We start from the raw sequence: 22,095 nt of genomic DNA, 5'->3' as shown, positions 1-22,095 counted from the left end.
AGCTGAAAAGGTTAAAACATCATGCCTGACAAAGAAAAAAGAAGAAAGTCAGTTCTGATCCAGGAGCAGAGAAACCAAGAGACCTGGTTTGTGTGTTTGAAGAATAAAAAAAAAAAAGAAAGAAACACTCAGCAGGGCCTGACCCTCCAGCTGATGCCAAAAGACCTCTTTTTCCTGTCTGACTCCCCTCCCCATCAACACTGCCACCCTCCTCTTCCTCCCCTTTTCTCCGTTTTCCACCTCCACACACCCCTCACTATCGCTCCGCCTTGCCAAGTCCACATCGTCGGTAACGAGGGTGTAGTTTCTTAACATTCATCATCGCTGAACTCTGAAACTTTATCAGCTCTGGAGAGCGGCGCCACAGCCCCGGCCCCGGCTTTCTCAGCTCTCAGATAGGGCCGATAACACGCTGATAGATTACAGCAGATTGTTTTACTTCAGGGGACACTGCTGCTGCTGCTAATACTAATACACAGACAAGAAGACTCGCTGGTGGTGGGAACGCAGAGGGAGGGGGGCAAGAGGCACAAAGAGGTAAGGGCAAGGAAACGGTGATGAGCTGAAGGAAATTACAGCCCATGTCCAATATGTCCTTATCCTACCTCTGCAGTCCTCTGTGGGAGCACAGGCTCGCAACCTGGGAAACCTGATGTTATGTGAGGTTGTGTAGCACAAGTTCAAACTAATTCATGCTAATTACATACACACACACACACTACTTGCTGCTAACCTGAGCTAGCAGCAGGATTAAGGGCACAGAGGTTAGAAAGCCAGGTGACCTCTAGTTAAAGCCAGGTTCAAGAGTGAAACACAAGGATCATTTTTTTCTCTCTCTCTCTTTCTCGCTCAGACAGTTTACCGCTTAATAAAATCCCTCTTTCTGTAAGAGATCCTAATCTCAGCTGGAATAACCTAATAAAATCTAACCTTAAAAAATAAGAAATATAACCTAATAAAACGTCTTTCCAAAGACATTAAATTAAAGGTTTATCATACTTTATTTCATTTTGTTAATCTTCCTATAGTCTTCCATCATTTCACTTATGGATTTCTCCAGCCTGTTTCTACAGGTGTACACCATCATGCTGAAAAAAAGAAAAGGGTGGGAGCCATTATCATATAGAATTACTATTAAATATCAAGCACTGTTCATACAAATGAGCAGAGAGGTTTGGAATTGAAGCTTCACCAGGTGGGCTCACATGAAAACAGTGTTTGAATTGTGAAGAGTCCAGCATTTGAATCAGACCAGTCACCACTGTAGGTCCAATACACACAGGAGTCTAGGATGTCTTTAGCTTAGCTTAGCACAAACAGTGGAAACAGGAGGGAAACTGTTGACTAATCTAGCTATATTGCTATATTCAGTTTCCCTGGATGCATTCATGGTATTTTGCGCAACTAATCAACTGCAGAGTATACAATCTGCTTCCTGTTTACACCAGCTCACTCATGTCCAGTGCACATGAATGGTCGTGCATGTATGTGTTTTCAGTAGGGCTGCACAATTAAACAAAATATAATCAAAATCGCAATATGACCAACTGCAATATCCAAATCACATGAGCTGCATTTCTTTTTGATAAAGGCTTAATGTGTCATATTGTTGTGCATTGTTAGCACCATCAGCGTTGTTGTGCCCCAGAGACGCCCCAGCCTGCGAATCATGTTCTTTTTTTATTTATTTTTTTTCAGTGAATGAAAAGAAAAATATCTATTCAAAGTGAAATCACAATATCTGTCAAAATAATTTCAATATGACTTTTTTTGCATGTTGTGTATATCCCTCATTCGTAGAATATTGTGCAACTAACCAACTGCAGAGTAGATCATCTGCTTCCTGTTTACACCGCCTCATGCATGTCCAGTGTACGTGAATGGTCATGCATGTATACATTTTCAGATGTATTAGCATGGACGAAAATTTTTTCTGATACGGCGCTAAAACAGTTGTCTAGACAGAGATTGTTTTCATTTCAAAATGATTAACGTATTAATGTTAACATCTTAGTGTGTACGTAGCCTATAACACCAAGGCCATGACTATATAGTCGCCCCTTGTGGGAGATTTACTGGCCCAGCTTCAACACAGGTCCCCACACAAATACCCAAAGCTACACCAGAAGTCAACTCAAGAGTTTCCACTACAACCTGCATCCATGTGCTTGTAGCAACTGCCACTGTACAACTGAACCACTGAGTCCGCACACACAGGCACACTGAGTCAGTCAGCTGGGAATTCACAGCTATTGTATTGAGCACAGGAGCAATTAGGGATTCAGATGTAAATTGGGGTCAAGCTGCTGACCCGCCTGTCTCCATGTCTTCTGATGGGACGCCACCAGACGGCTCCATGCCACAAAGCAGCCAATCACCACCGCCATTCCCGCCACCGCTGTCGACGTTTCAGTCCGTCATTGTGAAAACTCAAACCTGTCCGCTGCTGGTTTGCGCCTCTCTATTAGTGACAGATTGAGAACTGAGCTTATCTGGGCCCACCAGAATGTGTGTGCGCGTGTGTGTGTGTGTTTGTGTGTGTGTGTGTGTGTCTGTGTGTTTTCGGAGACAGAGGGTGTACATGTAATGAATTGGTGTCAGGGAGGGCATAAAGAGTTAAATGAGGTCTAATCTGTTAATAGCAAGCAACAGCAAGAACTTATCAATGCACAGCTTGTACACAATGCAAAAACCTTTACACACACACATGAAAAAAAACAAACAAATATCATTATGAAAAACACTTGCAGAGCAAAAAAAGTGCCTCCATGTATTGGTCTTAATTTCAGCATCAACATTTTATCAGCCAACCCCCATGAATAATCCACACTGTAATTTCTTTCTCTCTCCCCCTTTTGTTCCTGGCATTTTGGTGCAGCAAGATAAGGGCTAAAAAACAACAGAAGGGCTCACAGAGTGAAAAAAAGACAGATAGATAACATTGATATCAACTCCTACACAACACAGTCATTCTCTTATCTGGGCTTTTTATCACAGTTTCAGTTTTTTCTCTCTCTCTCTCTCTCTCTCTCTCTCTCTTTCTTTCTTTCTTTTTCAGCTTTCTACTCCCTGTTCTTTGTGGACTCAAAGGACAAAAAAAAAAAAAAAATAGAGCACTGCCCTTAAAAAGTAAAGTCAGGTTTTGGTGTCAAATTAACCCCGCAACCATGCTGATTTTCTGCATCCTTATTCTGGTTAATGTGTATTAATGCAGCAGCAGGAGCGCACACGCTGTTGACAAGATAGAACTGGTCACATACAGTATAAGCAAAGCAGACTGTGGGCTAGAAAAGAAAATATATTTAGATAACTGATCTGGTGAGGTGGGAGGGGAGTTGCTTATTAACAGACACAGACAGGAAGATTGGTTGGTAGAGTCAGACTGACACACACACACACACACACACACACACATACAGACACAGACACACGTAGACACACAATCTTGTCCCAGCCTACACTGCAGCCATATTTCTGAGAAGAGGAAAAACTATTTCACACACAGACTTATCATTGCTCTGTGTCAGACAGAAAAGCCTCTCTGGGTCTAATCTATCAAGGTCAGCTAGTGTGGCCTGGACAAACAGCATGTTGTTCCATCCCACTGCTCCCTGCTGGAGAACACAACATCTGACTGGCTCAGTGCAGGGATGACTGACTGACCCAGCTGCTGGATGACTCTGTGACAAGCTGACTTCTAATATACTAAAAAAATAAACAAACAAAGACAACGCTGTAACATAATGAATTAATGTGACGTTTTGGAAACTCGATTGCTAACATTTAAAAAATCATTGTTTCTTTTAATTGAAACGCTCTGTGTGATGTTCACCTGCACTGGCAGGTTTATGTCCCTGCTCAGCTGATTTACTGGATCATGTTTTAGTACGTTTTAATAATCAAGACACATGTAGATGGTTCACTTTAATTGGCATTGGCTGTTGTGCTTTTTTTTTGGCAGCATCAAAAATAATAAAATTAACTACAATCCAACCGGATCATGGTCCGAACATTAGGTTTGAGAGTCATTGAATCTTTGCCTGAATCACAGAGAGGTTTTTGACCTCACTGGAATATGAATAAAGGTTGTTTTTATTGGGTTTTTTTTGTAAATTGCAGCCTTTACTCCTATTACTGACTGACATGCTTTTAGTTTTACACTGTGTTCACACCTGATGTCAATGAGTGCATCTGAAGGTTGCACTAAATCCCACCTTACTTATAATAATCAGTTTTTGTGCACACATTTATATGAATGAAGGGAGGCTAAATATTATAGTAAATATTAGGTTGGGTGACTGTATTTGTACCTGTAGGTAAGAGGGTTGGTTTGCAGTAAAAAAGAGTCACCGATCTTACACGTAGACATTTAACACAGACAACACCATGTGCCCAAGGTAAATAAAAATGAATGAATGAATGAATGAACTAAACATTGCTTCTATGCAGTGTTACTACAACTTATTCATATGAGTGATGGCTGCTAGAACAAAGGAGTATGAACCTTGGTCCAGAAGGAAAAAACTGAAATTGACTGCGAGTTGTCATTTAAAAATCGAGCCAGCTCTTCACTGTAACTGTCTACTGTGCAGGGGTGCTAGGTTAGGTCCAACTTTATAAATGAGGTGAGGCTAAATATTATAGTTAATATATCATTATAACAACTGTATAACGATTATAATAATGATAATAAACCTGTATACTGCAATGCTACTAGTGGCCTAGCACGGTATGTAGTGTGGTTGAGACATGTACCATATAACTGAAAGTACAACTGCAGTTTTACTCCACTGAGGGACATATGTTGCATGTCACACTCCTCTATCTCTCACCACCTGCGACTCAACAGGAAACATTACATTTTTCTGTGTTCATTCCCATAAACCCATCCTGCCCTCCACATCAAAGTCAGAGGTCACAAACAGCTACAAAGCTGCATCTGGCTGCCATTGTCTCAGAAGGTGGTGCAGGAGCGCGCGGGGGGGGGGGGGGGGGGGGGGGGTTCATTTATATGTAAAATGTGAGCAGCACAGAACAAAAATAATAATACCAGTGTTTCTGCTGCTGTTACCTGTTGGGTGTCATTTCTTATGTGAAGCATTTATCTTGCAGCAATAATTACAGTTCGTTTAATTTGATTCCACATTTGATTAAAATGAGTGTTCTTTAATGACATCAGTGTGTGTACAGTCCGGATTTAAACACCCCCACGCCCCCCCCAACATGATGGAAACCTAATCTGAATTGACCTTAATGTCTTCCAATGCAATATGTCACAACTCACATCCATCAGCTTGAATGGAAAACCCGGCTAGTGACAGACGGCAGACACCGTCATCACCACCACCGTCCTGATCAAGGGCTGAGGAGTGATAGTGCAGATGGGGAATTTCTCCTCATGGAGACAGAGGTGAGGAGGAGGAGGAAGGAGGAGGAAAGAAGTTCAGTTGGACAGACAGAGAGCTGGAGAGCTAAAGATAAGAGAGGGGAGGGAGATAGTGGTTGCTCGTGGTGTGTGTGTGTGTGTGTGTGTGTGTTGTGTGTGTGTGTGTGTGTGTGTGTGTGTGTGTGTGTGTGTGTGTGTTGGGGGGGGGTTGAGGGGGTAAAAAGCAAATGGGTTAGAGGATTTGGATGCAGGGAGCATATCCATCAGGGATCTTTCCTGGTATCAAACTGGAGCGATCAGTGATAAAAAGTCAACCTGGAAACAGCTGTAGCTGCAGTGGAAGTTCACTGGGCTGCAAATGGGCCTGTCTGCCCCTACTCTCTCTCTATCTCCCCATCTCTGTGTCCCTCTCCCCCCACCCCACCTCCTCCAGCAACGCTTGTTGCCTTTATAATGACTCGAAAAGCCAGTAATACAAGTTTTCTTACACTCTGGCTGGTGCTGATGGCCATTCTCCAGTCATCTTTGTGCCCGCGCCATTTTCACACATCTATATTGGCAACAGGATCTGCAAATATAATACACTTCCACATCTCTATACTCTTCCTCCAATTGTATGACCACTACAGAATCTCTATGCCCCCCCCCTTCCTTTCTGCACATCATCTCCCTCCTCCAAAAAAAAAAAAAAAACCTCCACAAAAGAAAAGAGAAATGAAAAGAGGAGAGGGTTTTTCTTCTTTCTGCTGCGCCCCACCCTTTTCTAGATAGAGAGAGGGAGAGAAAAAGAAGAAGAGGAAGAAAAAAAACATAATTTATCTGTGTATTATCAAGAAAGGCAGACACTTTAATCAGTCAGCTATGAAGTCAGTATTTCCATTCTTATCTGTCGCAGGAGTGGAAATGGAGAGGAGATAGCGTTCTGGGAGCCCATCGGTGGGCAGGAATGATAATGGGGGGGGGGGGGGGGGGGTTGGGGGGGTGGGGGCAGGGCTAGGCTATTGGACCGCTGTGCCAGCGCTATCTGCACCCATTATCAACAGCCTTATCAGCCCTACCATCAGCCTCGCTGTAATGGGGCCAGTTCAACTTTCCACATTATCATACTGCCAAGACCTGGTTAGCCAAGGCTAGGGGTCTGGCTGGAGACAGGGGGGAGGACGGGGGGAGGACGGGGGGGGGGCTATAGATGGGTAGAAGAAAAGAAGAGGTGATAGAGGAGTGGAGGCGGAAGGGTAGAGATAGAGGTGGAGGGTCAAGAGGAAAGGGAGAGAAGATTATTTAAAAGAGAGATGGAAAAGGACTAAATATTATAACAACATTGAAAAAACGTGGCAGTGACATTGTGTTGTGCTCTGCTGTTGGGTCTACACACTGCAGAAGTGTTTACGGTCTCACTTCCTGCCTCTCTGGGCTGTTAAGTTATATTAGATCAACACGCCCATAATAAATGATGTTACAACAGGGCTTCATTAATCAGAGAGATTACATAAAGTTAGTTATATCGATCACTCAGGCTTTATCTGTGTCTCCATCGAGACAGAAGATGAAACCATTGTGTCAAGATGTTGCACAAATGTGTTTTTCCCAACAGTCTGAACCAAAACATATAAAGACAGGATGAAAATTAAGCAGTGCTGATTTATTCTGAAAAGAGTTTGATAAGGACTTTCACTGCAGATACCAACAATCTGGTTGTAGCTACTGTAAAATGTAGCCTACTATTTTTAAATTTGGCCATATTATGCTGCAACATTTAAGCCTGCAAAATTAATCTGTTTCCAGCAGGGTTTTATGTGGCACTTCTATAAAGTTGGGGGACTCACAAGAGAACGGTCACATTTCAAGCTGCAAAGCCACAGATATCCCAGTGTTAAGACCAGTACAAGCCAGGCTCCAATAACCCTGGATCCTACATTTCCCATAATAAAACACGTAGCAGGTTTGTGTCAGATCCTCTCTTCTTTTATCAAAAAACACATGTGCACATCTGGTTCCACAGGCTGAGTCGAACTCCTTATGACTCGTAAACTGACCACCAGAATAAGAGAGCCCAGGACTGGGTTTATTAAAAATATTTCACTTCATTCTGCAATAAAAATGTGCATTTAATTATTAGCATTGGCAGGTAACTATGTGTATATACTATATCAAAATCTGACATACTGCAATGTGCATGTACACGACTATAAAACATTTAATCTCCACATCGCAGACGTTGCTCCATTAGTGGTTCCCACCCTTTTTGTCTTGTACACTAAAACTGGAATGATAAGATGAATAATCGATAAGTTAGTAAATCAGTAACAACTGTGACGATCAACTAATTGTTTACATTCCCCTTTTCAAGCTTCGAAAAATATGAAGATGCTGCATTTATCTATTTTATATCAATGGAAAGCGAATATCTTTACATTTACTTATGTCACTCGGAACTGATGTACATTTTTCATAATTTTCATCATTGTTTAATGGAAATTTATACAGTTACTTAAATGGAACAAAAAGCTTTGAGATGCAAGCAGTCTTAGAGGCTGAAAGAGAGAAAGTACCAAATATTCTAAAACAACAAAAGTTCTAAAAATTCTGAAAATAATGAATTTCTAAAGCAGATTTTTTTTTTTTGTCATTTCCTGTGACCCCTTATTGGTTCACATCCCCCGAGTTGGGAACCAATGTTTGATATTGTCTGATGCTTATGTGTTTCACAACCACAAGCCCTCACTGTTTCAAATGGTTCTAAAGCTTTCACACTTAAAATAAAGATGACACAATGCTGGAGGTATATGAGGTATAATTAAAATAGTGAGGATGATCTTTATTGTAAATATTCTTTTCACCTGGGGCATGTACCATACAGTCTGTGAGCATATTATAGGCCGGACACACACACACACACACACACACACACACACACACACACACACACAACTGCCACAATTCCCACCCCCCCATACACACACACACACAGTCATTTGATTGGCAGCTCACTTATCAGTCAGGGAGCCAGAGCACCACGGTTTACACAAGCACAAAGCAATCCAAAGGCCCGGATCACTGCAACACTACTGGCTCACATGACTCATAATGTACACAGTGAGACGTGAGAGAGCGAGTGATACTGAGAGACAGGGAGAGGGAGAGTGAGACAGAGAGAGAGAGAGAGAGAGAGAGAGAAGAGGAGTGATACGTTACTCGTTGCTCACCAGCACAGCCCCCAATCGGCAGTACACTCCTAAATGTAATCAAATGTTTAAACAGTAAATTTAAGATGACAAACAAGTTATTGATGAGTTTTATCATCCTCTGTTGGCAACAAGAGGAACTGCAACAACAACTGGCTCAGGTGCTTCTAGAAAAAGGTGCAGTTTCATGATGCAGCGGAGTGAGTTTCAGAGACCTGATATTTGTTTTCCTGCTCAGGTCGTCAGTGATGTCGACGAGCTGAAGACTAATGACGGCCGCTTCATGCCACAGAACCTTTCACTGAGAATCCTGATCCCTGACCATGTTCATCTGAAGGGACAATGCTGTTTTTATGGAAGCAGATTGTTTGTGTGTGTGTGTGTGTGTGTGTGTGTGTGTGTGTGTGTGTGTGTGTGTGTGTGTGTGTGTGTGTTCACACAGACAGTGAGAGGAGCCACTGGTCTAGACCTCCTCTGTTAAGGTGACTCCCAGGAGGCTCCTCCAGCATCTCCTCTTTCTCCTTGCATTGTCTCGGACGCCGACTCACCCATACGACCCCCTCGGCTCCTGTCCTCCCCCATTTCCTCCTTCTAGCCCTCGTCTGCTTCCTCATCCCCTCACTGTACTCTTCTCTTCATCCTCATCTCCTGCACATCACTGCACATACTGTATGGTGGCCGTTCACCTTTGTTTCTCTCGTCTTCTCTGCCTTTAATTATATCCAACCTTGTTGCTTAACCATCTGAAAAAATTAAATACGTCTTTTCTGTCCTGGCAACAACACAACTCCTGACAAAACTCTGAAAATAAACATGACAGGAACAACATCATTTATCTGTGGCATTAAATTAAATTTAAGCTACAGTTTGTCATTTTTTGGAACCTTTTTACTTGAAATATGCTGCAAAAACATCTTAATGTGAAGAGGTGCTGTCAGAGGCTTCTGTCACCTGCCTGGCAGCAGGGCAGAGATATTCCCTTTTAAAGTTTCTGAGCAACCGTCTAACCAGCACGAGAAGTCAGGGGCGGGAGCTCACAGCTGTCAATCAATACGTGAACATGCTTCTGGTCGACTACTCCTCTCACGTAGATGCTTCAAACCAGTATTAGATGCTAACTCTAATGGCCGACTTTTAGGCCAACAAGCTCCTGAGTCCTGAATCACCAGAGACAGTGCGCACAGTTTACTTTTGTGTGTCATGCTAGTACAAGCTGGATTTCCACAATCCACACTTCCCCATACCTCACTATGGTTATTATATTATTAACTGTATTTGTGGCTGAATGTCCATAATGGTAAAAATCATTCTTGATTTAATAACGGGACTTTTCTTTTTGACTTTCATTGTCACATAAGTCTATACAGTCTGTACATACAAATTCTCAATATATGCACATGAAAAAAAATCTGTTCATACTGTGTGTATACAGTATATGTTCCTGTGGTAATAAACTGAACTGTATCTACAGGGCATTCAAAAAGTCTTCAGACCCCTGCACATTTTTCACATGTTGTTATGTTCATGTTTCCCTCATTCTACTCTCAATACGTCATAATAAAGTGAAAACAGAACTTTAGACATTTTCGCAATTCATTAAAAAGGAAAAACTGAAGTATCACATTGACACAAATATTCAGACACTTGAAATCTCAGTTTTCATTTTGTCATTACGAGTATCTTCATTCTGATTTGAGTGCATGTGTAGCAAAGGAAAAAAGCCATCATCAATAGAGCTCTGATGGTACAATACACCATCACCATGGTGACAGGTAAATAAAGCAGAGCCTCGATTTTAACCCCAGGGAGCCGGAAATATTAATGTGTGAGAATCTTTTAAAAAACACAAACACAGCAGCAGCAGTGAGAGTTAAAGTTTTCACTAAACCCACTTCCTGGAACACAAACCTGAAGTCTACCAAAGAGCAGCTTGACTCTCCATAACGCTGCTGGGAAAATGTTATATGGACAGATGAAGCTGAGGAGAAGCCGGTGATGCAGCAGAACACTGACGCTAAACGTCAAAGTAAATCTGCTACAGAATGACAGACAAAGACAATCCACCTTCTGGAGTGGTCCAGTCAGAGCCCAGACTTTAATTCATTAGAGATGCTGGGGATTGAGTCACAGTGAGTCACTCACATGAGACATCCTGAGAATAAGTCTGAGCTGACGCAGTTCTAAAAGGAAGAATGATCCTGAACCTTGAGCAGGTCTGATCAGCAGCTACTGGAAGTTCGACCAGTTATTAAACCCAAGGGTTCATTTACTTTTCCCACCGGAACAGTGAATGTTTAATGGCTGTGTTCCAACTGTTTGTGTGTTATTAGCTTCAGCTACTTGTGACTTAGATGAAGATCAGATGACATTTCATTACTGATCGATACAAAATAACAGATGATTCCCAACAGTTCACTGACTTTTTCTTGCCACTGTCTGTACATCTGCTCCCTGCACTGCATGTAAACACACTGAGAGTACAATCCCTTGTATGTGTCAACATACTTGGCCGGTAAAGTTCATTTCAAATTTGCTTCACTAGTGATTAAATGAAAGCAGCAGTTGAATTACTTTCTCTGCGTCTTCATTGTATTGATCCTTTCCTTACAACATTCCTGCTTGTGCATTGAGCTTCTGAGAACACAACATTAACTAAACATGTCTGCACCATATGATCATATGAAGTTTTTTTTCTTTAGCTGGACACATCTTGCTTCCAGTATAGCTGATCAAATAATTTCACTTGTATCCCAGAAACATTATGGTGTTTAGATAAACTTCAGATCACAGCAAGTTAATACTGTGAATTAATGCAAACAGCATACATAAATAATACAATTACATCAGTTTTCAGCCTGCATGTAAATGAAAACATACAAACCAAAAAATAACACTTCATGTCCAGTTTTTCAAAATAAGAGGTGTACTTTTTTTTAACCAATATTTTCTTCTTTTTTTTTTACCAATATTTCAAGTATCTTTATTTTTGTTTGCTGTATGTTTACTGTATTTTCACTATGTTAGACAATATGTTACATTTCCTCAGGTAGCTATGCACATGAACATAACTGAGATGGTTATATCACAATCCATTATTGCAGACTCCTGTATAAAAGCCTGTAGAGCTGCAACAGCTTGTCGATTCGTCGACTGAAAGAAAATTAAGCTGCAACTGTTTTGATGATTAAATTATTATTTTTCAAGGCAAAAAGCCAAATATTTGCTGGTTTCAGCTTCTCAAACTTCTCACTACAAACATACTCAGTTAAAGGTTTTCACCCGGCAGTTTGAGATCAGGAGGCTTTTCTTCACTTGAGGGCTGACTGCACAGGAGCAGGTGCACACAGGTTCAAAGGTCAGTGTGAATGAATCTGAATGCATGTGTGTGTATTAAGCTTCATGATCTCTTTAGGGACGCTGGAGTATTGTTCCATCTTGTCAGGGTGCCATGACCTTTGACTCTTGACCTCCCAACTGTTTGTTCAGTTTAATATCTGTGAACAAGCTCAGCAGCTCCAAGCTACAGTTGCATTTATTGTCAGTCGCAAAATGTGCGTGTGCGTGTGTGTGAGTGTGAGTGTGTGTGGCTGTAAAAGCAGGTCAGGTGGTGTTGTTTGCCCAGGTTGCCTTAACACCCTGGAACAGAGCGCTCAGCACAGTAGGAGTAAATGGTCTGTCTTATCACTGCCGCTGGGGGGGCCTTGTCATAACACTGGCCATCTCTCTCATTTTTACACACACACACACACACACACGCAAACACACACACGCACACGCACACGCACGCACACACACGCACGCACACACACACACACCCTTCGATTGTCCAGAGTCACTCTGACCAGAGATCAGAGCCACGTGGCCCACAGCTATCCCACACATGCAACGTCTACAACCAGCAACTACACACACTCCAAACACCTGACCTCCATTTGGTCTGCTTGACATGCCCATGTATTTCTGAAATCATTTGGACATCACTGACAAGTATTGATGATAACCTTGAAAGATGATCATCACATGCATCATCAAACCTGTGTTTCCATGCCTCAGCTGGACGGCAGCTGGAGGAGAATGCATGAATTCTTTGGTCACTCAGGTTAAACAGCCACCGCCTCAAATAGAGAGCACGTCAGCCGTGAGTTAAGCCCTCACAAAGCTCCCTGGGAAGAGCTGGCAGAGTGGTAATTACTGCTAGAGCGAGCAGCTCGGACGTAGATTACGCTACTGTTGGTCGAGGTAATGTTTTCTCTCCTCCCTCATCTATGAAGCCGTCGGCACCAAGGTCAAGGGTGAAACCGTTTACAACAGTGCTGAGTTGGGGAGGCATAATTCACCACAAGGCTGTCCCCTGGGTAAATAGCAGGAAAGGGTAATAACTCATCCACACACTGAACACAAATAGTGTTTCCTCTGTAACCCTGCCAGCTTCCCCCTTTGGTGTATCAGACTTCGCACACACACACACACCCTCTCCTTGCAAACACACACTGATGCAAAGACACTAACACCTTCTTGAAAAATCGCTGCTTTTATGAGCTAATTGTGAAAAAATTCAAGAAGTCAAGTTCAATAAGGTGCAGGTTGTGTCACCTGCACCTTATAGAACTTGACCCCATGCAGATATAATATTTGCATACAGATGTGGGTATGACTGATTGCAGTCATATGCAGCTCTCACGTCAAGCTATCTGATTGTGAGCATGAGAATCGTTTGCGTCCGATACCAAATCAGTCACCATCTAGCCAGTTTAATATCTCTCAGTAGAATCAACCCTGTGCGAGTCATTCTGCTGATGCTGCTACTTTCCTCTTTCTTTTTCCCCTCCCACTTACAGTACGCTCTTCAAGTTTCACGCCCTTAACAGAAAAGAATATAAAAAAAAAAAAAAATTTAAAAATCACCCTGGAGATAATCATCGATGAACACCAAAATTTCGCAACATGTCTGCACTATCTTACACAGAATCTGGAATGAGTAATACGTGGTATTAATTTTAATTAAATTAATCAATGACAATGCTTGTTAGGGAGGAGAGAGAGAGGAGAGATGAGGGGAGGAAAGGAGGAGGGGTCTGAATGAGTGTGAAAAAGATTGAGGGAGAAAAGAAATGCATTCACACCTATCATCTAATTATACAACAACATTAATCCCATTAGGGCTGTAACTGATTGCCAGGGTCCGAACCCCGGCTGCTCCTGCCTGGGCCTGTTGTTATTGCAGTGGAGCCTCAGCTCCGGCCTGCTCCAGCCTGATAAGAACTCTAATCACACTTGGCGATCTCTATCTGCACCGGAGATCAGGCCCCGCGGCTTATCGAAAGTTCACATCAAGCTAAAAGCAGAACAAAGAAGGAGAAAAAAAAAAAAAAAAAAAAAAACAAGGGAAAGCCACCAAGGCGCTGTGCGAGTCTTCTGGGTGTGTGTTTGTGTGTGCGGGTCCTTGGAATTTAGACATGCTTGTGTGTTTTATTTCACTTTGGCTCACAAAGAATGAATTAATCTCTCAACTGCGCGTCCATATAACAATCACGTGACCCGAGCCTGGTCAGACATCTGATAAAAAAACAACACAGCAACACATTCCTTTCACACAGCTGCAACACACTCAGCTGAAACCTATCTCAAGTTTAAGAATCTAAAAACATCTCTTCTGTAAGCTTTAAAGAAGTTCAACCACTGTTTTCTAAAAAGAGAAAACACAGAAGAAAAGGAGGATGAGGTTAGTGTGGTGATTTCCTTGTCTGGCCCCTGCAGGCGTCCTGGTTTGCTTTAAGCTGTGGGAGGCAGCGTATTATTCATGCTGACCTCTGAGCTCTAGCACTGATGTCATAGGAACCAGGCTTTCTCACACTCTCACTCACACACAGACAGACACACACACACACACACACACAACGACACAGACACAGACACAGACACACACACACATACATACACAATCAGCAGTGACGATCTGCAAGGTGTTATCTATCAACCATCAGCAGGCCTCCTTATCAGCCCTTAACATCTTTCACAGAGGGGTGGGGGAGCAGCAGAGCTGGCTGGGCTGCCATTAAAAACACACCACAACACATTCATCTACCAGTTATGTATTCCACACACTTTTTCACTCTTTCTCTATCTCTTTCTTCCCACTATCTACCTCCACTCCTCCTCTTCTCCTCCCTCTTATCACAGCACATTTTTCCTGCTCTCTCTCTGCTTTTCTCTTCTTTTAATTATCTAGAGATCCACCCCCAGCCAATCGCAAACAAAACCACCAACAACAACATGACAACGCTGGCAAAATGGCATGCAACTGCCAGATGTAATTACAATGTGCCCTCCATCCTCCATCTCTCCTTCCATCTGCCCAGCCTCTCCCCTCTCTCTCTCTCTCTCCCTCTCTTGCTTTCTGCGATATCAGCAGGAGCAATCGCCGCCAAGTTTTATCACGTCTCCCATCTCAACCGCCAAAATATAAGCCCAGGGATCCAGCCTCAGTGGGCTGCCTGCCTGCCTCCTATCTCCCAATCAAGGAGAGGAGCCTTATCAGGCTGAAAGATCACCAACCGTTGGGGAGGATGACGCACAAAGAGACACAGACAAATATCTATCAGCTACACAAACACCCCCTTCTCCTCCTCTGCTATGGGCCTCCAGAAAGCCCTGGACTTAATCCACATTTGTTGTCTGTGTGTGGGGTGGGGTGGGGGCTGAGGGGGTGTTGAAAAAGATCCATGCTGTGGTGTGGTGTTAATGTACCGCTCTGTTGTGGGGGGGATCGTTGTTGTTGTTGTTGTTGTTGTTGTTGTTGCTGTCATCAACTGTTGCTTTTCTGGTGGCTTTAAAAAAAAAAGTTATTTCAGTTCAGAGGATCAGGGGTAAAGCTACACACCACCAACCTACGTCACTGAAGGTGGGGCACAAGGTAGAGATTTTTCATTTTTCATGACATACCTAAGTTTGGACTAATATTAAAAGGATACGTGACACTGTACAAGAATGTTGCCAAACTCACATTGTCTAAAATTAGCTAGATTGTTATTGAAGTCTGTAACTTTTGGATCAAAGAATAAACCGTTCTGATCAGACATTCCATGCTGATATTTGTCAGAGACACGTTTTGGTAAACACGCAGCCCTTATCATTTGTTTACCTACTGGAGGTTATTGAAGGAAGCACCTGTAGCCTCCTCTCTATCACAAGCTACCACGTTCTCAAAAATCCAAATGAGAACTAACATGTATTTTACTCACAGCTCCTCCTTTAACGGAGACCAATGCTTCCTGTAGCTTTTTCTTTTATTCTCACAGCAATTCTGACACTTTCTTCAACCAATCAGCTTGCTTGACACGCAGGTTCACACAAAACATTATTGAAATTTTAGTGGTGAATATGACAGCTCATCTAGCTTGTTCTCCAGAAGCATAATTTCAGCTTTGGTGATCTATAGTGTTGAATCCAAAATAGTTCAAAAACAAAACAAAATAAACAGCCTTCAATAAATACTGAGTTACCTGTCTGTTTCTAACCTCATGGGCTCTTACCCAGAATGTAAGCATGCATACACCAAGTATGCAAATAAAGTGAGAGAAAAAATACAGTCTCTGTTTCAGACTATTTTGGGTGGCTTATATTCAAATGAAACATGTCAAATCAATTTTCATGTCAAACAGCTAAAAGATTAAGATTCACAGCATTATATAAAATCTGACACCTGCTTCACAGGTGTTCACTGTGTTACAGGGGTTTGTACAAAGGAAGGTTTTAACTGTGATGCAGCTGCAAGAAGAGCTGAGTTTGCATCAACCCAAAACAGACTTAGTTACTGCTCCAAACACACAGCACAGACGAGAGCAACTAATTATTACAATAAACAAACATCCATCACTTGGCTTTAGCTTCATCACATGACTCCTTTTCAAAAAGGACGTTAGAGGTGTCCTGCTGTGATAATGAAACTCAACCCAACAACACTGACCTGGTTGGAATTTGTCATCAAGGATGGGAATTGATGACATTTTATTGATACCGATGCCATTATCGATTCTGCTTGTTTACCAATTCCTGATCAATTCTCTGTGCGGAAGAAAAGCCAGCCTACACAGGTTTTTGCCACAGTCACACCCCAGTGCTCCCACTACGGTCCTCTTTAAAAACTAACGGGTGTAAACAAACAATATTTATTCAATAAAATATTTTCTATAGAATCATAATATAAGACAATAGTACAATTTAACACAGAGCTTTGTCCATAACCATAAGCCTACAGGCTATGACTGCAGTTTTACTATTTATTTTATCAGCTGCATCAGGCCCCATTCATTTACTGAGAGATGTGCATCCATATTGACCTGTATATCAACATTTTAAATTCAGTATTTAATCAATAGTCAATGTCAGTCCATTGCTTTCAGTCCAGAGCTGTAACTAAACCTTGACAGAGAGACTAGATCATTTTGTTCTTTTACAAAGCCATATATTCTTATATTTTAAAAACTATATATTGTCTGTCATACAGTATGTATGCGCATATGGACGCATGGTTATCTTTTCCAGACAGAGACTAGAGAGAGATGCACATCAACTTAACGTTACTGTTATTTGCTGACATCAAGCTCAGAGAGGACACTACACACTATATTTTTCTCTTTTGGTGAACAGAAGGACCATTCCACTTCATCTTCTCATCAAAGTTGTAAACACAGATACCCGCTTTGGCACGAGGGGGAGTCAGGAAGTCTCATTTGGGGGACCCTATACAACTTGCGTAGTGAGTGTATATGGTCGCCCGTCTAAGAAAACAATGCTGGCATCGATAAAAGAAGGAATAAAAGGGGGAAGCTCAGAGGAATATGTTTCCAATGGTTATTCAACTGGTTCTTAATTGGAACCGGTTCTGGATTCCCACCCAGCAAGCAGCACGCTAAAAACAACATGGTGGACACACTGCATTAGTGGTTATAGTAGTAGTAGTGGCAGTGGTAGTGGTAGCACCACTAGCCCCCACCTCTGCTGAACCTCCACACATCCCAGCCAAACAAAGTCCTTATCACTCTCACTCTTTCCTATCAAAATGTCTGCCAAATCACAAGAGAGTCACGGGGCTGAGAGCCTGGCTGGCCTCAACAGCAGCCGGGACCTGGTGTACAGGGAAGCATGGTGGACCAGAAGCACTGATAAAGACGGCCATGACACCCCTGAGACGCACACATGTACACACACTCTCTCATACACGCTAAGTCTAGTCTGGGTTTATCAGCCTCAGGGTCTGGAATACATCTCCAGGCCTCGCTGCTGGCTTTACTGTAGGTGCCTGCTGGGAGTTCACAGCTGATAGGCCTCTCTATGGAAACAGATATGAAAAAACAGGAAGTGACAAACCATATGTATATAGGCTACTTGTAGTAGCACACCAGAGAACTTCATGAATGATAACCCAGCAGAGACACCTGATCACCACACATCCCGTCAATGAGTACAGTGGTACCAAGGAAGTCAGCAGCCAACATTCTTTAACTATGTTCACTAGTCGTGCATCAACACCTCATCATCATCTGAAACAGTGCAACTAAGAGCACATATGTTAGTCCAGGTTAGTTAGTTAATATTACTGATTACAGGGCTGAAAAACCAAACTCCAAGTATGTGGTTGTGTCAGACGAAGTAAACTTGTTTTTTTTCTATAGAAAACTATAAACTATACTTATCATTACTCAATAATATTCCATGATCATGATGTTTAAAAGTGGATTTACACTATATATGTTAGTATCAACTAAATGGTTGACCAGTTATGGTAATAATAAAGTGCACCGTGTGTGTGTGTGTGTGCAGTTTTATGACATAAACTAAACTAACTCACATCTGACAATGTTTGATAATGGCCTGACACACCCTAATGATACTGTTGACAGTTTTGCACTTCAGCTTTTTAAGCTAACATTAATGTCAGTTTCACAGACTGACAGAACAGACTGCTTCACAGCTCTGGATCCTGGAGGTGTCACTTGAGAGCTTAAACAACAATAATCACCACGTGTGTGAAAACACTCAACATCTACTGAGCTACCTGCTAGCTAACTACCTGATACTGAATTGAGACAAGTGACTGAGAACATTTATGTCAAGTGAGATCTACCACTCTGATGGAGTTTTTGAGAAGCAGAAAGAGACAGCCGAGACAACTCTTCATTCTGTTACAGAGTGATGTGTCTTCTTCTGTACATATAGTACAAACACCAGCATACAGAGAACCAGACAATAAACCAAAACTTTTATTTTCACTGAATTATTGTTAATTATATGTCTGTCACCTCCAAAAGCCTTAATCAAGACTTTGTTGATCATGTATGATTTTTTTTTTATAATGTTATTGTGAAGTTTCACTTCTTCAAAATCTGACTTAGGGAAAAAAAATATTTTTAAAATGATAAAAATTCGTTTTTAACCCTTAGTTTGCAGATAGCACCGCAACTTAATGATGCGTAACACAAATAAACACTACTCACAGGTGAGGTTTGCATTCCACCATGACAGAAAAGGTGATCTCTGCCATTAGATGTATTCATTTTAAAATTTCACAGAAAGTGATTCTTTCCTTGGTTTATCTTTTGAGATTTAAAAATCAAAGCGTAAACACACCTGCTGTCAACAGAAGCAGGCACTAAATGTGGTTATTTGTTCAGAAATGTCAACTCAAGCATCAACCTAATATTATATCCTTATATTATATACAACTGTATTGAAACAATATGATACCATAGAGCCTAGATTTCCAAATGTTGCTGTTAGACACTGGGTTTCTCGGAACACGATGACACAATCACTGATGACAAGATATTATTATTTGCTCAATGTGATAACTTACCAAACAAACTATTCTGCTGATGTCATGGTTTCCATTCCAGCTGTGGCTTCCAAACAGATACTGTAGGCCTACATCCACACTTTTTCTTTAATCTCTAATCTCCACTATAATTACATTAAATTCAGACTGAGACTTCTCATCAGCGTGTGAAACAGGCCTCAAAAGCACAGGCACGGGTTAATCACAACATCATTAATATGCTTTTATATAAACTTTGAACATCAGTCACCTGCGATAAGCGTTCACACGTTTTATAAACAGGAACAACTCGTCAAGCACGGAGACCAGCCAAGCGCCAGACCAAGAAAAAGGCCTGTCAAGCGGCTCCTAAGATGCATTATTGAGTTAAAAGGATAGATGAAAAAAAAGATCCAATTGTAAGCAGCTATCAGCAGAAGAGATCAGCCAGGCGGCCTATCTGACGCCCCATCTCTGGAAAAGAGAAGTGAAAAGCCAGAGGGAAAAATGCAACGGCGGCCTCGGCGCTGGCTCAGACAGAAAACAAATAAAAAGGATCCAATTTTAATCTTTATCTGAGCTCACATCGGATCGCTGCTTTATCTCTGTTCACATCGGCTTTTTCAGAGAACACTGACGTTTCCACAACAGAATTAAACAGGAAGCCACGGCTACAGTTTTTAGCTGCCAATGGACAAAAGCATTCTTTGCAGGGTACAAGGCTGAATGAAAACTTTTCTAATATTCTTGCACAGTCTTGATAGAGTGGATGCCAAAGTGACGCTTTAATAATTTTGAAACAAGAAAGAAAAAGTGCAAACCGAGGCTACATTACTGCTTAATTTTGAGAAAATACTGGAGCTGAAATCTATTTAATTTGTGAGGTTCAATTGGATGATATTATCAAGTGCGCAACAGAGTCTCGTGTGTAGGTCTGGCTTGTGTTTAAACGATGTTTAAACATAAAAGCGGCGTCGTAAAACTACTGTGGTAACAGTCGGTTAGGTTTCATACTAGTTATTAACTTTATGGTGAACGCACAATTCAACAGAAGCGCCGCTCTGAACGTGCGGCTTCTTCTCTGGGTGCGCGTGGCACACCGCACACGAGCTACATGCTCACAACAACACAACAACATCAAGTAATGAACTTGTTTCATGCTTACGTTTTATCTGCCGGGGTTTGCTCTGTTTTCTCCGGGACATGGTGGCTCTTCCCCTCTGGTCGGGAGCCCGCTTTGGACGGACTGACGGAGCGGCAGAGAAGCGGTCTGGTTCTTCTGTTTTCTTCTTCTTCTCCTCTCACCCCACCTTTTACTGCTTCGACGCGGCGCTCCGAGCAGCGACCGGAGAAATCCGCATGACCCGCCTGCACTTTGATTCTTCTTGCCACGACAGCTAACGTGTGTCTACCTGTGGCTGGGTCCTATCTGTGGCTGAGTCCGTTTACTTGTCGCTACCCGCCTCCTCTTCTTCTTCTTCTCCTCAAACGTGCCTTCACCTCACTTTTCTCTCTCCGTTTTCCTGCTAACGTTATTCCTTCGCCGGGCGCTCCTCCGCCGCTCCCCCTAGCGCGTTTGTATTCGAGCACAGTTGACTGTCTTCAGAAATATCAACGCTGATGATTAACAACAGTTTAGTGGAGGTCAGCGGAGTGACTGCTGTTGTTCTCTGTCAAGTTTCCTCTCGCCGGTCCGCCCCCTCGGCCGCCTGCACTGTCTCTGAACCAGGGAGCCACTTTCGATGGAGCTCCAGCGCTACAGTCAACTCTGCTTACTAGGTGCAGACGCGCCTCGTACGTCTGACGTATGACACCGGACTCATCTCCTATTGGTTCACACCCATCCCTTGTAAAGCAAGCATTTTTTTAATCTGTCAAAATAAAAAATAAAAAATACATATTATACTTCATATTTCAACTGCGTGATTGGGCAAATATTATATAAAAGTAGTCTAAAACATATAGATAAGTGAATCAATAATACATAAACTCTGGTGAGTCAAATAAGTATTCATTGATTTATTTTATTCCTTAATGATATATCTGCCCTAAGAATCACCATTTTGTCATGTTAAAAAATACAACATATAATAAAAAATAATTCAAAAAGGAGAAACATTTAATATGTAACGTATTGTAGGCTAATTATTTTTCCAATAGTTTGCTTCCTTAAAAAAAAAAGTCAGGCTAAATTTTTTGTTTGTTTTTTTTTGTTTGTTTTGTTTTGTTTTTTGTTGTACCCCAAATAAATAGGGACAATTTGGTCCTCTAATGGAAGGCTAATAAAATCATTAAGTTCTTGGCACTAATGAAACTCAAAAGATTGGGCCTCAACCAAACGATTGTTCTCTTGCAACCTACCTGAGCAGTGTGCCCCCCTCAATTAAATTGACATCATATGTTGTTCAAAATTCTTATTTTATGAGTGTGTAATACATGGTCTTGTTGAGTGATTTCATTGTACTGTACTTCAATCCTTTAACAATGATACAGACATGAGATTAGCTGGGATTTCCTTTTGGGCTGACTACAGGCTGCTTTGGTTTCCTGCATGGATGACTCAGATTGAGATTATTGCATTACAAAGTACAGTAGCAGTATTAGATTATGATGCATGTTGAGGGTGAATTTGCCTTTCATTTCTAAGATTTACAAGGTAAGACAGTTTTAAATTGGTTTCATGTTTATATATTTCCATCACTTAGATATAG

The 22,095-nt window shown here is 41.8% G+C and overlaps 1 protein-coding gene across 1 annotated transcript in view; it reads right to left on the bottom strand.

Moving 5' to 3' along the window:
• The window catches only part of zfpm1 (zinc finger protein, FOG family member 1), a 111,604-nt gene extending 90,444 nt beyond the window's left edge, over positions 1-21,160 (bottom strand). Inside the window, exon 1 of the mRNA XM_056386897.1 lies at positions 20,550-21,160. Coding sequence (XP_056242872.1) covers positions 20,550-20,589 — 40 coding nt within the window. The 5' untranslated portion in view covers positions 20,590-21,160. The remainder of the gene's footprint in view (positions 1-20,549) is intronic.
• Between the last annotated feature and the right edge of the window lie 935 nt (positions 21,161-22,095).

The sequence above is a fragment of the Seriola aureovittata genome, chromosome 10 (genome assembly GCF_021018895.1).
Source record: "Seriola aureovittata isolate HTS-2021-v1 ecotype China chromosome 10, ASM2101889v1, whole genome shotgun sequence".
NCBI classification, from domain to species: domain Eukaryota; kingdom Metazoa; phylum Chordata; class Actinopteri; order Carangiformes; family Carangidae; genus Seriola; species Seriola aureovittata.
Note: the sequence above shows the minus strand (reverse complement) of the source record. Positions and strands in the feature narration are given on the sequence as shown.